General features: G+C 35.9%; 1 protein-coding gene across 1 annotated transcript; it reads left to right on the top strand.

Annotated features, from left to right (window-relative positions):
* Window positions 1–614: 614 nt before the first annotated feature.
* Window positions 615–12,049, top strand: mfsd12b (major facilitator superfamily domain containing 12b). Its single transcript, XM_058784549.1, has 10 exons — window positions 615–1,458; window positions 2,601–2,811; window positions 3,363–3,483; window positions 3,862–4,032; window positions 6,596–6,688; window positions 7,210–7,302; window positions 7,381–7,551; window positions 8,464–8,558; window positions 8,848–8,972; window positions 9,631–12,049. The coding sequence occupies exons 1-10, from the start codon at window positions 1,191–1,193 to the stop codon at window positions 9,708–9,710; spliced, it is 1,428 nt and encodes a 475-aa protein (XP_058640532.1). The 5' UTR covers window positions 615–1,190; the 3' UTR covers window positions 9,711–12,049.
* Window positions 12,050–16,387: the final 4,338 nt, after the last annotated feature.

Raw genomic sequence — 16,387 nt, 5'->3', positions numbered from 1 at the left:
ACACTTACATTTGACCGTGAGATATCTAGCACGGATAAGCTCTTCAGAACAGCACTTTTCTTTTACAAATGGTTGTATATGCAGACTGTATTGCTACATGCTTAATTTTATATACTACCTGTGGCAATGGCTCTGATTGAAACACACGGATTCAGTTATTATGAATTGTGTCCCAAATACTTTTGTCCATATAGTGAGTGTATAAAACAAAAGTAATTAAGATTTAATAAGAAGTGATTAGGATTTAATTAGGATTAAATTGCAGCTCATAAGCTGCTGACTCTTAATTTACCTGCAGGTCATTCATATTAGACCCATTTATTACTTGGTGTATTTGAAATGTGTTACTTTATGATGAATGTCGTATGTATTGTCACATGTCATATGACCGTATGTTCAGAGTCATGTGTGCATCAGATCTTGTGAGGTTTAAAAAAAGAATAGTTATCAGGCGATTGGTTTAGTCATCTATTCACACAGGGTTAATAGATATGCATTTTTATTTTAGGAACTCTCAACATCGCATGTTTCAAACTAGGAAAACATTTCAAGTTGTAGATGCCCAATGTAAAATGACAATCATATTACTTAAGTTCTAAAGGTTTTTACTTTATCAGCTTAAATTCATGCTTTTATTGGTTACATGCGGAACAAAAACTGATTTTGTGCTGTTTGATTGCTTATTTCTCCAAAACTTGACTCGTCAAGAGCGCCTAGCAATGCTCAAGCAAACACCCATGGGTTAATGTATTCGAAATATTTAAATTGATTGAATTATTTGTTTATTTCATTTATATACATGTTAACTTCTTTTTTTTTGCGTAGCTAAGTTTTGGTTGCTTCCAGACCTTACCTTTAAATTTAAGTTCTGATAATGTGCTGTTTTCGTTTACAGAGTCAAAGCTGACATTGGTATCTTTTCCTTTCCTCTTTTAAAAGAGGGTATGTGCTGTATATTAAAATCATGTCATAGTAACATCCCCTTTCCCTGGATAGCGTGGCTGTGAGATGGAGAATTAAAACCGAAAACGAGCACTGCTGGATGCAAACAATCAATGGCAGCAACCATTTCACTTTTACTTCAGAACTAGAGGATCCTTTTCAACGGGATTCAGGGTTCAGTCGTTTGACTCATTGCTATAGCTGTGCTTAAGAGAACCGCTCTTTCTTTACCGTTTCCTTCATTCACGATGTCCGATCAGCCGGTAACTTTACCCGTGTGCAGGCGCCTGACGTACGCCGTGGGACATTTCTTCAACGACCTCTGCGCGTCCATGTGGTTCACGTATTTACTGGTGTATTATCACTCGGTTCTCGGTTTCAAGGACACGAACGCAGGTGCGCTGCTGCTGGTCGGTCAGATCGCGGACGGCATCTGCACGCCGCTCGTCGGTTACGAATCCGATCGGACGTCAGGATGCGGAAAGTATGGGAAAAGAAAGACCTGGCATTTAGTGGGTAAGAGACTGTGTGAATTCAAACTTGTAGCTGTTTTTGTAACTTAAATAAATGGATTGTTTCGATCGCGTGCTCTGATTTTTTTTCTTGAATATTTGCTTCCATAGGATAAATTCATTAGCCTGCTTTTATAAAATAAAATAAAAGCAAGTTGCCGTGCTTTACAGTAATCTGTAGGAGGGTATTCCGCCTAAACCCCGTTAAAAATCAGACGTGCAGACGGGTGATTCATATTCAAAGCAAACGGGGAAATTAGACGGAAGCTTGTCAGCTGTAGTCAGGGAACTGTCAGATGCACTTTCCACGAATAGGCTACAAAATAAAGCTTTGAAACTTAAAAACGGAAGTGTTTCCTCCAACAAGTGGCCAATGAATTGATCGTAAATTTCAGAAACTCGAACTAAATTCTGTTTTCTATACATTTTGTACGTGGTGTTATTTGTCATTTGTGTGTTTTGGCGTTTTACATAAGTAGGCAAATATTTTAAGCTGACAAAACTGTAAAAAAATGATAAAAATGTAAGAATGGGAAACAGGTTTGTAAATTTAGCCTTAAGCTGTCACTTAGTAGCAGCACCACTAGTATGGAACAAAGGCTGCTAGTAGTTATAAAATAGTTATAAACACTTACCACCACTTGAAATATTTATTCAATAATACCCTGCTGAAAAAAAACAATAGAACCCTGCCCAAAACACAATAGAAAATGTAATGGTTTTTATGGGAATTGTATTAGTTTTAATGGAAAATATAATGGTGTCTACTGATATGTGATGAATTCTATTGGTGGGATGTTAAATCCTATTGGAAAAATGCCCAAAACACTACAAAAAGGAATTTTGTAATGGTTTTACTGGAAAAAGCTAATGGTTTATAATAGTATTTTAATGGAAACCACTGAAATTTCTGTGATGGTTTCTATTGGGCTTCTATTGTTTTTTTTTAACAGGGTATATTTTTGTATCTTTGTTTTTCTCATAATAACTTGGGTAACAGGGACTACAAATGCAGCCAACACAAATTGTGCCAAAATTGGCTAAATTAATTGCGTCATGCTGCAGAAAAGGTCCAAATTATGTCACTTCCTGACTGTCATCATTACACGGCACTAACTGTTCAGTTTACTGTCCATTTCCTCCCAGGAACAATAAGCGTGTTTGCCTCCTTTCCCTTCATATTCAACCCCTGCATTGGATGTGATGAGAAAACCCCACAGACCACAGGAATGATTTACGCCATCCCATTCATCATTATCTTCCAATTCGGCTGGGCTGCTACCCAGATATCCCACCTGTCGCTCATTCCTGAACTGGTCACATGTGAGCACGCCAAAGTGGAACTAACATCATACAGGTACAGTATCACTACCTCCTCAAGTCACATAACCAATGTAGAGCAATAATGTTGCAAAGACACACATGTTGCCAAACTTATTAGACACATTTTGTCGTAGAAATAAAACTATAAAAAGGTTTTCTCATTTTAAAGCAATTTTTTTTTAAATGCATGTTATCTTATTTTGAACAATTTGTCCATGCGTGTTTAAAAAACAAAATAAAAAAAACTAATTGATCTGGTAATTTTTTTTATCAAAATGTTGTAAATTGAACTTCTGTTGAAAACGACAGTTTCTTTCTGGTGACGAATGTCAGACTTGTCTAATCATTTAATCCCACCCCTTTCTTATATTCTGCCTCCAACAACCGACAGTTATAACCAAGTTCCTGCCTACATTTTTGTTTTTCAATAATCTGCTACACTTCAATGTCAGAATACGGAAGAATCACCACTAACATACATTTCATTGTGACTCTAAATTAATCTTTGGCTTTCATGGAAGTCATTTTGTGGCCTTATTTAACATTGTTATTTATATACATAAAATTGTTTGCTTTCCTGAACAGGTATGCCTTCACAGTGGTGGCAAACATTGCGGTATATGCTGTAGCATGGCTCTTGTTCCACTTCCAATCCCAACATACAGAAGACCAGAGTCTGGGCTGGGTTGATGTTCCCACATTCAGAGTGAGTAAATGCAAATATATACCCAATTTAGAGATCAAATCGAAAGATTTAGTACTTATGATGTCTATCAAGCTGAAAACATTTACAATCAGAGTTAAAGGGATTGCCCTCCCCAAAATAAAAATTCTGCTGTTTCTAAACTTTGACTTTTTTCCTTTTGTGGAATATAATAAAAGGAGATATATATTCTGAAAGGAATAAAAGAAGATATTTTGAAGAATTTTGGTAACCAGTGTTCCCATTAATTTCCATTATATGGCCAAAAAAAATAAAAAATAGAATGGAAATCAATAGGAACGGAAACTGTATGGTTACCAACATTCTTCAAAATATCATCTACTATTTAATTTAATATCTGCTTTATCTTTGTTGTGACAGTATCTGTCACTCATAATATGGGCCATCGGTATTGTTACCTCCATCATCTTTCACCTGGGCACTAAGGAGGAAGGAGTCCAGCCTCAGGAGAGTGAAGAGACTGGCTCTTCCCAGATCTCCGGACCCCTACTCCTGTGGAAACACTGGCTCGTTGAGCCTGCCTTCTATCAGGTGATCTCATGGAGATCTGAACAACACACACACAGACACACCTAAAGCTTTATTATGTACACTCAGTGTTGGGTGTAACTGTGTTACTGTAATTAAATTACTTATCCACTGAAAAAGTAAAGTAAGGGATTACTGTTAATTTTTAGGTAATTTAATTACAGTTACTTATAAAGTACTTGCGTTACATACACTAAATAATTTCAACAGTTCTAAAATCAATATTGAATTTGAAATCTAAATTTACCATCTAAAGATAAAACTGAATGCAGCGGCTTTAACCCTCCGCGCACCGGTTCATTTACTTTCAGATTTTCCTGATTCACAGAGAAACCTTAAATACTCAGATACATATAAGTAGGGTTGCCAACCGTCCCGTATTAGCCGAAACCGTGCTGCCGCGACTGAGAGCGGCTCGATGGTGTTTAGTGTCCCGCAGCAGCAGCGAGAGCAAGTTCTGCGTTCAAATGCACACAATTAGGCTAAATCTTACAGCAAAGCCCCAGCAAACATGACCGTGAATGTGTCCGCGGGAAATAGTAAGAACCTATTTGAATTATTTACTAACAAACTAATGTTTTCTGAGTCCCTGTCGCAAGGATGAAGTTGCTGATCCTGACTCGCCGTCTCCTTATTCGCCTTTAGAGAGAAATGCATCTTTATTGATTATGATTAAGATTATAATAAGAGTTTTTGTTTTCGATTTTTATTTTTTTTTCGTTACGTGATAATTTAAAGCTTTCTATATATATATATATCATGTCTGTGAGGTATTCGCTCAGCTTCGGTTCGTTTTTGTGAAGCCCTCCTGTTCAAGACAAGACGGCAGAAAGCGCATCATGTATGTTTTCTTTGTTTAATAAAAGCACAACGTTTTGTTGATATTGTGAGCGCACACAAATAAAAGTAGACCCTTTACAGTTCCGAATGATGTATTACTCTTACCTTTATCAGAAAAAAAATGACGGCATAGGCTATTTTAAGTTGTTTCCACTGAAAAAAATAAAAATGCAAGTGATTGCCCTGGTGCCTCCATGTCCTGCAGAGCGCGCTTTAGCTTCCACTCTGCACAAATTTGGATAGGTTAGCACATTAGCGCAGGTTTAACGTTTAAACCTTGTTATATGCTTGAACTGTTTTAGTATATCTATAGATTTTATTTTAGGCAAGTTGTGATGATTTGAGAAGGCTAAATTGATCAAACATAGGCTAGGATCAGCTCACTGTCTGCCGCTGGCCGCTTGGTCGTTATATATTATATAAAACTTATATTTAACGAACAAAAATACTCCAAAAGTTTTTCTAAACTAACTTAATTAAAAAAAAAAAAAAAAAAAAAAAAATGAAACGAAATATAATAATTTTGCCATTACATACAAAACTGAACTATTTTAATAGCTGAAACAGTAGTATAAGCTGTTTTGGGAGAAAGGGGGAAAAAAGACGGGCTCGGGTCGGTAATTCTGATAAGCTGTCGGACACGGGCCGGGCCAGGGCCTAAATTTGAGGCCCATGCAAAGCTCTACTCGCACTATCGCGAATTCCGTCCGTGTTTTGACTTCAGTAAATCAGTTTTGGTGAATACAAACAAAGTGATTATTTTTCATGAGTCCAACATACCGCCGCGCAAGAGACGTGTCTTTCACTATTGTAATGCTGTTAAATAGACAAAAACATTTTATATTTAAGTAGGCTAACTAATAGCATAATTCTTAACCTTATTCTTGAAACACAAAATGACCAATAAAAAGGTGTCAAGCACCAAAACCAGCCTATATAAATCCATATGCTGTCTTTAATTGAAAAATATGCATTGTGTGCGTGCGTGTATACACGGTCACTCACCCAACGCAAACGCCCACACCTAGATAGATTAAAAAAAAAAAAATAAAAATCAAGATTCATCTAATTTTCATCATTTTTGAAAGAAGACCTGTTATGAGGAATTTACCTCATAAGAACAGCGCGATCTGACACGGCTTTATTCAGCAGAGAAGATCATTTCTGTAATTTATTCTTACCTACATTAGTTAACGTGTTATTTTTACATAAACCTGTATGGATTTTACTAGTTGGGCTTTTCCTGAACATCTTACCAAACTGAAATGTATTGTTTAACTTTTAAGCTTTTTTGTTATTCAGATATTTTGCAGAGTATTTATATTTGTTAACCAAAGAAGGTTAACATTTTTTATGAAAATGTTTTAGTATTAAAGTTGTGTTAAAGCTAAAAGGCTAAACTATTCTATGTTTGACTCAAATTGAAAGAATAAACAGTTTAATTTCTATTAAGGTTTATAGGGATTTTAAGATGTAGCCTAATTGGCGATTTGAATAATTAAGTTACTTATTGAGTAACTAAGTTACTTTTCAGACAGAGTAATCAGTAAAGTAATTTAAATACAATATTGATGATGTAATTAGTAACTGTAATTAATTACTTTTTGAAAGTAACTTACCCAACACTGTGTACACTACAAACAAGTCAAAATCCATCTAATAATGAAATATTTCACAGTATGCTGTTGAATAACAATAAAGGTATATTTTTGTTTTCCTACTTCAGGTTGCAATACTATATATGTGCACAAGACTGATTGTAAATTTGTCCCAAACATACATCCCAATGTATCTGACAAACTCCTTATCACTTCCAAAGGTGAGAAACATGACACTTACCAATACAAAAAAAAAAAAAAAAAAGGTTTTTGGGTGGATCATCAAAATCCAGTAACCATGAGAATGTTAAAGGGATAGTTCACCTAAAAAGAAACATTTCTAATCATCATTTATTCTAGAATCTCTCAACCCTAATGAAAATGACAAAAGCACATAACAAAATTATAAAAACGTAAACTAAATATCTAAAAAAAAATGTCATTTTAAAATATGTATAAACACTAGAACGGTTTATAAATAACACTAAAATAACTGTAGATGTTTTTGTTCATGCAGTGAAAGCCAAAGGGATCAAATGGAACAATGGAGCATATTAACTTTCATTGCTTAGACAAAGAAACTAATATTAACACAGTGTATTAGTGTATTTGTACTTTTAATTACAATACCACATGTGTACAGTGACGCTGATTTGGCCAGCATTACTGGCACAATAAAGTGGAAGTAAAATTGAGCATAATATCCTCTCTCTCTCTTTTTTTTTTTTTTTTTTTTTTGCAGAACTACATTGCAACTATTCCCCTGGTCATGTATGTCAGTGGGTTTGTTTCTTCTCTGGTTATGAAGCCTGTTAACAAATGGATCGGCACTTCAGTAAGTTTTCACGGTTTCACTCACTGCTTCAACACACTGTGACTCAAAATGCCTCATATTTCATTTCTGCCTTTGCAGATGGTCTATTTTGTAGGTCTTGTGCCCATAATGGTGTTTTCCTTTTGGGTTTTGGTGGACACAAACATGGGTACACGGGTTTATGGAGCCGCCGTGCTGCTGGGAGCTGGATCTGCTGTCATTCTGGTCATGTCACTGTCCATGACTGCCAAACTCATCGGCGATCAAAGAGTATGTGATGATATCAAGTGATAACTTATAAACCTATTTTTGAGGGGCTTTGCACACGTCAGATGCAATTAATGCAAGTCAATTTTGGTTGGTTGTCAGCTTGGTAATTCAATCTTGTTTATTCTTTCTGAGCAATTTGGGCTTTAAATTGAATTTGCTCATTCAATTCCTGAGCAAATGGACATAAAATAAAATATGCAGGGCTCCCAAACTGCGATGAAAATGGTTGCAAAAATGACAAAAACATTTCTGACAAGTAATTTAAAATCTAAAATCAGTCAGGCAAACTTTATGCTTGTCCACATGTGGTTTCGTCAGATATTATCTCTTTACCAAACACAATGTTCACCAGCGTTTCTTTGCAGCAATGAGCACAGCACAATGCCCTTTTAGCTAACAAATGACTCTTATGAACACTTTTTAAAGGAATAGTTCCCCCAAAAATGAAAGTTTGCTGAAAATTTAGCATTACATGACTTGCTCACCAGTGGATCCACTGCAGTGAATGGGTGCCGTCAGTTTGAGAGTTCAAACAGCTAATAAAAACATCACAATAATCCACAAGTAATCTACATGACTAAAGTCCATCAGTTAACATCTTATTGTGAAGTGAAAAGCTGCATGCTTGCGAGATACAAATCCACCATTAAATGTTTTGGATGTTTTCACATATATAAACAGTGCTTTATCTGTGCATATTTCTCTCCTGATTCAGACAAGATTACTTTTCACTGGAATAAGCAATATTATGGATAGAGGACTTGAACATTTATTCTTTTAAGGTTGATTTGGCTTTAAGCAAAATGTGTCATTTTAGAAATATGATATATAAAATGTTTCTGTCTGGAGCCCTAAAGGAACTACTTCAGAGCTACTTTTCAATAATGCTAATGAAAATATTTCTTTTAACAGCAAAGTGGTGCTTTCGTGTACGGTGCAATGAGCTTCACTGATAAGGTGGCAAATGGAATTGGAGTGATGATAATACAGGCTTTACATCCCTGTCAGTGAGTACAATCCAGAATTTCCATTTCAATTCCAGGCTCCTGACCGTAGTGGCTGGGAATGTAGATTCTTTAAATACCCTGCTTGTCTGCAAATACAATCTTAAATGCACAGTGGCTATGATTATCCTCTGGTCTCATTTTAGGACAACTATTCACTGGTTGTTGTAATGTGTGTGTTACAGTTGGCCTATGTGTATTCAGTAGTCTATATACAGTCTGTGGAAGTGTAACTCTTCATTGTCTCATGTTTTATGTAGATTACTCACATTATTTTGTGCTTTATTTACAGCACACTGGACTCTGACTGCAAATGGTTTTACCGCACTGTCATGGTGATCGTCACCGGCGGTGTGGCTGGCGTTGCAGCTCTCTGTCTCTCTACCCTTCTCATCTGGCCCATCGCAATTCGCCGACGTGAGTCCTGGAAATTTTTGAAACCTTTGAAAATGTATTGTTGTTAAACCACTAAAATCTTTCTGCTGATCTTTGTTTTACATTAAAAGGGGAACTAGATTTCCAGAGGAAACCATACTTACCCGGGTGAAGGAAATTCTTTTGGCTGAATTAAAAAAAAACAAATGTATTTCTATTTTAATGGTTCTTTGATAAATATACTATGGTATATATATTTTTTTATATAAGACCATATGAACCATATAAAGACAGCATGATAATGTAAAGACAACGTTGTTGTTGTTGTTGTTTTTCCCCCAAAATAAAATAATGGGAAAAAGCCAAAGCAAAGTATTTAAATATTATCTGAATATTATTTTCTATTTTTATATTAACATTATGAAGTAAAACATTTTGAATTAAAAGATTTTTTTGCATAATGCTCTTCACGGTAAATCTCAATCTAAAGCACCATTTTAAAAATGTCTCAGTTTAATATTAAATATGCTGAGTTAGCATGTTAAAATACATTTTGTAAAAACTTTTTCTTTCTCAGTGTTGGCTGGCATTTTGCAATAACATTAGCATTTCTCTAAACTTTTTATCTGTAAATATACTTATTCACATTATTTCCTTGTATTCCTATATTCCTATCACAAATCCATTACTGCCTCCTCAGGTCTTGCGGTCATCAGAGGGCTGATGAGTACACATGACGATGAGACAAACAGCCGTGAGATCAATGGTATACTGAACTGACAGGTGTGTTAAAAACAGCGTTAAAAACTTGAAAACACTCAACATTCTGTGAAAGACTGGGCCGCACTGCAGAGGAAACACTACGTGTCCTTTTGTAACTAACCAGGAACAAGGAAGAGAAGAAAATTTGCTGTGCTGTGGTCACGAGTTCTTGTCTCAGCCCTTCGGAGATGCGAGTTTCAGCATTGTTCTTACACTGTCAACAGGTTCTTTGTGTGACGTTTTCAAATATGAACTCAGGTCTGTCACATGGAGTGACAGTTCGAACAGGACAACAATGATACGACACATTCAAGAGGAGGAAGTTGCTCTGCTGAAAATTTCCCAAATATTTCTGAGAATTCCACTGGAAATGAAAAACACATCTAGTATGTGTGATAACTTTGTAAAGTGGCTTTTGAATACAATACAGATACTGACCATTCTTGAAAGCTTTGCAGATGCTTGCTGTAAAGTCGGAATAGCACAAATATGTTTGCAGTAAAGCTTGTTCAGGCGGTTATGCCTGTACTGTTTTGAAGTGGTACACGTGATACTTGTAAGAGAGTTGTCACATTTTTCTAAAACTGAAAGTTTTTGGGATGGTGTCATTGCATTTCCTGTTGTCATCGGTTCTGCATTTACATTCTATGGACCAGAACAAAGAAATCTTCATGGCTTAATTCACTGACACAACCGTTTTTAAGCTGTTTAGTGCTCTGCCAAGAGAAAACTAACTAGTTGGCCACTAATACTGCTTTGACACTTTGAGTTGAATGAGTTCACCTGTAGCTTGTTTAAAGTTTATGGCAGTTACATTTTTATCCACTAGAGGGAGACATGTTAAGAAGCTTCGTGGCACTGCAGTGGATTTTGGAAATTCACAAAGTAGAAAAAGAACTTGTGAACAGTGCCCATTAATTATTATTAATTTAACTCTAATCATAAAAAGGAAGACAGATTTATTACTGTTGTAAATTACAATTGTACTGTAAATTTAAAAAATGAATAATTAATAAACATTTTTGTCAGCCGCACCCTTTATACAAAACATATGTGCTTGAAATACCCCTGAGATTTTAAGTTAATAATTTAACAGCGCATTAATATGAATAATTATTACTGATTGATTATTATTTTAGCTTTATAAAAAGAAAGAGTGACATTTAGTACTGTTAGTACTGTCAAATAAGTTAAATACCAATATTTGTGTCTAATTATTTCAAGCTTTTATTTGGGCAGAATACTAATGGAATGATTCAAACTTATATCCTCAAAAATACTGTGAATTATGCAAACAAATATGTATGCAAAAGCTGATTAATTGAGCATCCCCATTTTTTAATTTACACTGGATTTAATTAATTATCCGTTTAATCAACTCTCAAACTCCCTGCAGTTTCCATTTGAGAAACCCTTTTAAAATTGCACATAGGAATTAAAAGGGCAGGATCTATACAGTGTTTGTTGGGGTTATATGGCACACTGATTCTATCATACAAATAAAAAAGTTGAGCCACAGAAGTTTTTGAAGATTACAGCCCTGCTTCCCTCCTGGAGCTCTGCATATAGTCCATCAATGCCATCCCGCCGTCATACCTGAATACACTCGGGTCATAATACTGGGTGGTACTGCCATTTGAAATAAATTTCTGAAACACAAGCAGCAGAAACAAATGCAAATTCGCCCTTTAATTAAAGCAGAGCTGCCTGACTCCTGGGTATCAGCCCACGGTGTGCCAGCAGCAATACCCCCCTTGCAGTCTTTAAACATGCTGCTGTGGGTAATTTGAGGGGCAGGCGTCATCTCCGCCTGTTAGTGTGACCACTAATTGGAGTCTGGACCATGGCCTGTACTTGGATGGAGGCAGAGTGGTGTGAATGATATAAGATTACATCGTGAGGGGAGCAGAGGTAGGGGACAGCCACCCAAGAATACTGGGGTTGCTGTATGGAGGGATTCAGAGAGGTCAGGCAAATCACACACAAGCTGCCAAATCCTTTACTTTATATACTTTTATAGACCGCTCATTAGAAGTGTGGTAAGAGTCCTTTAGTTCTCCAACAGCATTTAATGGAGACTGTGATGACGAATATAAAGCTTTTGACTTTTTGAACTGGGACATATAGTACGACTTTTGCATCTCATGTAAAAATGATATTTTTGTTACATTAAGTCAGTATAGCTGAAAGTTGGATTTCATGTGGTTTATGTAGACTATTGTATGACAACAATTATTGTATCTATATGGTACACTGTTGGGAGAAACTGTGATTACCATAGCAAATGTCTTGGAACATTCAATGTCTTGCACATTCTGATTTTCATTTTATACAAATACAGTTTTAGCAAAAATGCTATTTTGAGGGGACCAGAGTTGTTTGGCACACTTTTATGAATAGCCTATCTTTGGTGGAACAAATGTTATGAATTTGTTACTATGGTAATGTTTGAGAGCGAGTCTTTTAAAACGAGAACATCTTCCACGTTTTGCGGATTTGGATGGAGGGATGGAGAGGATGTCATCGTCTATCATATTCTTCTTTCAAGCTGGACTTCACCCAAAAACTGTCCTCTAGCGCTTTTCAAATTACAACTAGCATGTCATACTCGTGTATAAACAGAAACTTGACATTTAGCGCTCCTGTGGCACAACAGCATGCTGACCATTTCGAACTCTATTTAAAACACAGTTTTTCATTGGGTTGTTTTATTTAAATGTTCGTCGCTCTTTGTTTTCATATCGATATTCCAGTAAATGTATGATTTATTTTCTTCCCATGGTTGAAAATGATATGTAACCAAATCTATTTAATTCCTCCCAGGAAGCTTGAGGAGCGACATTTGGCCCTGGGTGAAATGCCAAGTTCAGCGTCCCAGTTGACTCACAATGCACTTCGTTGTAAAATAAAATATAACAAAGAATATTTTATTATTATGAAGTAGATTAAAAAACAACTTCATTATTTTATTTAAAACGTCTTCAGAATAGTTGACGTCAGCTAACAAATGTTGCACGAGACAAATGCGTTACTCATTGAAAAAAAACAAAAAAAAACAGATGATAATCAAGATTTTTATAGAGTGAACGTATGAATTATAGATTAAATACCGAAGATACTACATCTGAAATTCATTATGGTGTACAGTTATACAATTAGTAGATGACTCATGGGTACAGGAAGTTTGACAGACTGCACTGCATGAATATTGTTGGAATGGTAAGTATTGCTCATCAACCAGGTGAGACTCAAACCCACAATCCTTGTCCATTATGCCACTGGAACTGGGCTTTAAGTATGCAAACAAATAGCCTAATGAAACATCCACCATAATATGGGTTTTACAAGTTTGCTTATATCATCTCCTTCAAAAATCATTTCTAAAGGCTTTTTGTCTTGGCTGGGGGAATATGTGGGCATTTGATGGGTCCTTGAGAGTGACTTTGCAGTTTCACCACACACTCTCCTTCAAAAGTCATGAAAAACCTTTAAGAGAAGGCAATTAGAGAGAGAGAGAAAAGGTTACTGGCAGAGAGCATGTGATTATTGTCAGAATAAGGATAGATCACGAATCATTGTGGATGACCAAAGAATGTGCAAGAGTGAGGTTTCCAGCCCCCAGCTGGGATGGAGGCCTTGCTTGAACCTGTTGGAACTGGATTCGAATTCGTCAAGCATCAGCTGCTGTTCTGACTTACAGTGCTGCTTTTTTGGTGTCACCCATGATTCATTTCAGACAGACCTCAACTGCCATGATCGTAGCAGAGGCTGATGTGCCATGACAGATGATTTGTAAACAAGCAGGGCCAAAGTCATTAATGACAGCAATGCATAAACAACATCAGCATTTAGCCAAATCTGATGCAGTGACTAAAGCTGTCCACACTATCATTTAGGTTAGTCAAAATGACATTCTTGTCTGAGGTTTGCTCTTTGTCTATTGTCATGCCCTTTTCTAAAGTCAAAGAGTGAGTTTGGTTCATGTGGTTCGTTTTAGCATCACAGAGAGCTCTGTTTTCTCCTGCAAACTGGATGCGAGTTGAAGTGTCTGACCCAATATCCTGTCCTTACAGAATTGTGGTTGGCCAGCTGCCCTCTGGCTGGAATATAAGTCAGTAGTATTATTATGTACTTTGCAGACCAACAAGCCTCTTTAAAAACAAGTTATTTGTTGTTCCAAATTGAACACCATGAGGTTTCCCATTTTCGAGACTCAAACTTAAACAATATAGTATATGTATTATTATTCAGTTGGATGTTCTAATTCTCAAATATGATTGGCTGAGCAGCGTTTCAAGAGTGTTGATAGAATCCAGCAGCACTGGGAGTTTTCATTGTTTATATGACTTGGCAATTCTATGTTTGTGTGTTCCAGACAATCTGTTCATTACTTGTGGGTATTTTTCTGCCGGTTACATCGTAGGTCCAGACTTACGAGTAAGTGACTTCATGAGAAAATCATTCAATGAATTATTCATTCAACTGATTCGTTCAAAACAATGCATCATTCAGGATTGAAACAAGTGACTTTTTATGGGCGAGTCACTGAATCATTCATTCGACCGATTCGTTCAGAAACACTGAGTTATTCAGGAACTAAACACCACTAGTGTGCATGGCGAAACCCTTCATTCTGTTGTGGCTTTGTTCTATTTACGTTAGCGGAGCAAAATAGACAAAGTAACAGTGGCAGTATAATATGTAAATCACTCAATATTTAATTGTTGTAGCCTGTAAAATCATTTTCAGTATCAGCATGGTTAGGATTACCTGTGGCCTCGCGACTACAGCCGATTCACATGCATGCTCGTGTGATATTTCTTACATTTTTTTGTAACACCCCGCCTACACCGGACAGGACCTGTGCATCCTGCCAAAAGCAAATAGAACTTATAATCAAAGAATCTATATCCCCCTTATTTTGCAACACTGAAGTAAGCTCATTTTTCTGTGAATGTGCGAGACTTATTCATTAGATGCATAGTTAAATAACCAGAAGAAAAACATGATGAACATACTTTCCAGAAGGCCAACAATTCACTAAAAATGTTTTTTTTTTTATTGATCTTATGAAGTATTCTAATTTGTTGAGATAGTGAATTAGTGGGTTTTTGTTAAATGTGAGCCAAAATCATCACAATTAAAAGAACCAAAGACTTAAACTACTTCAGTCTGTGTGCATTTATTTAATACACGAGTTTCACAATTTGAGTTGAATTACTGAAATAAATGAACTTTTCCATGACATTCTAATTTATTGACATGCACCTGTATTCTATTCATTGTTATTTACAACATAAAGTGAATTAAGCATTACATTATTTCAAGGTTTCCCAAACTGGGGTTCATGAATGAACTGCAGGGGCTTTGTGAGTTATATCAAAATAAATAGGGGTTGCGATAGAGGCTATTTACACTAAGTAGCAGTATTCTTTAGTGATATGCTATTTACACAGTGGAATAGGGATGTCACGGTACCAAAATTTCAGTATTCGGTACCGATACCAGTGAAAATCCACGGTTCTCGGTACCAATTTCGGTACCAAAGCAAAACACAAAAACATGCTAATTAAACACACATTTTTTTTAAATTAATAAAGTCAAACAAAAATAAAATGTATAAAAATCAATGCCATTCTTTATACCCATTTAAAATTGTGTTTCAAGTTTTTCCACAAGTAATAAAAGTGTGAAAAACAGTAAACAAATTTCACTCAAATTTAATTTGTCTTTTAATTAATTAAATTTTAACATTTTATTTTTGGGTAAATAAAGGGGATTTACTATTAAAATTAAAACATGGAATAAATATTGAGTGATTATTTCTTTAAAAAAAAGTTTAAAAATAAAGTTTTATTAATTTTTTCAACAGTAGTAGTAGTAGCCTATCACATACATTCTACTAAATAATAGTAGCCTAATGGTAGCCTACAATGTCTTTAGATAAACCGAACTTTTATTTTGACGGGTTGCCGTGAATACATTTAAATTGACGCTGGTTTTACTCAATGAAACGGTAAAATGCTCGTGAAGTGACTCTCAGAGCAGTTCTGTAGATGTTGTTTATGTATTTATGTCCTCATTGAGACGGCAGATGCTGAAATCACCGCGAGCGTCACGCGCGCTTCAGTGTATAGTAAACAAAACCGCGCGTCTCTGCCATTCATTCACTTACTCACACAGAGACTCGCAGAACATACAGGATTCACATTTGAATCGACTTTTGCGGCTTAATATTTGCAGATACTGGTCCATATCGCGATTTGATCTAAGTGAAATGACCTACTTTTGATTAATTCATCTAAACTTTGACAAATTCCGTGACATTCTGTGCTAAACTATAAATTCCGTTTTTAATAACTGGATTCTGAGATTCCGTCCGCGTTTTCTGCATCGCGGAAATCATACGCCAAGAACCGGGTTGACCGGGTACTCGGTACCACCGGTACTTAAAACAACTTGGTACCGTGACGTTTTCATTTCTTTAGTACCGACTTGGTACCGAAGTAACGGGTCTTTTGACAACACTACAGTGGAAATAGCTTTAGATTCTATTTATCTAGAACAAAAGCTCTCCCTACCTACCCTAACCCTACCCGATACTTTGTTCACCTTTTTGAATATTTCCTTCATTCTTATTTAAAAATAAATGCTTTTCTGATGTGATTTGAAATTTGAAAAGACAGAAAAAAAAG

The sequence above is a fragment of the Onychostoma macrolepis genome, chromosome 08 (assembly GCF_012432095.1).
Source record: "Onychostoma macrolepis isolate SWU-2019 chromosome 08, ASM1243209v1, whole genome shotgun sequence".
In the NCBI taxonomy this organism is placed as follows: Eukaryota; Metazoa; Chordata; class Actinopteri; order Cypriniformes; family Cyprinidae; genus Onychostoma; species Onychostoma macrolepis.
This window is presented reverse-complemented; position numbering and strand designations above follow the sequence as displayed.

Bases quoted from the DNA above. Each gene is read 5' to 3' on its own strand.
- mfsd12b (XM_058784549.1), top strand. From the start codon at position 1,191: ATGTCCGATCAGCCGGTAACTTTACCCGTGTGCAGGCGCCTGACGTAC. The intron at 6,689-7,209 runs GTGAGAAACATG...TTTTTTTTGCAG, and splicing joins ACTCCTTATCACTTCCAAAG to AACTACATTGCAACTATTCC. The intron at 8,559-8,847 runs GTGAGTACAATC...CTTTATTTACAG, and splicing joins CAGGCTTTACATCCCTGTCA to CACACTGGACTCTGACTGCA.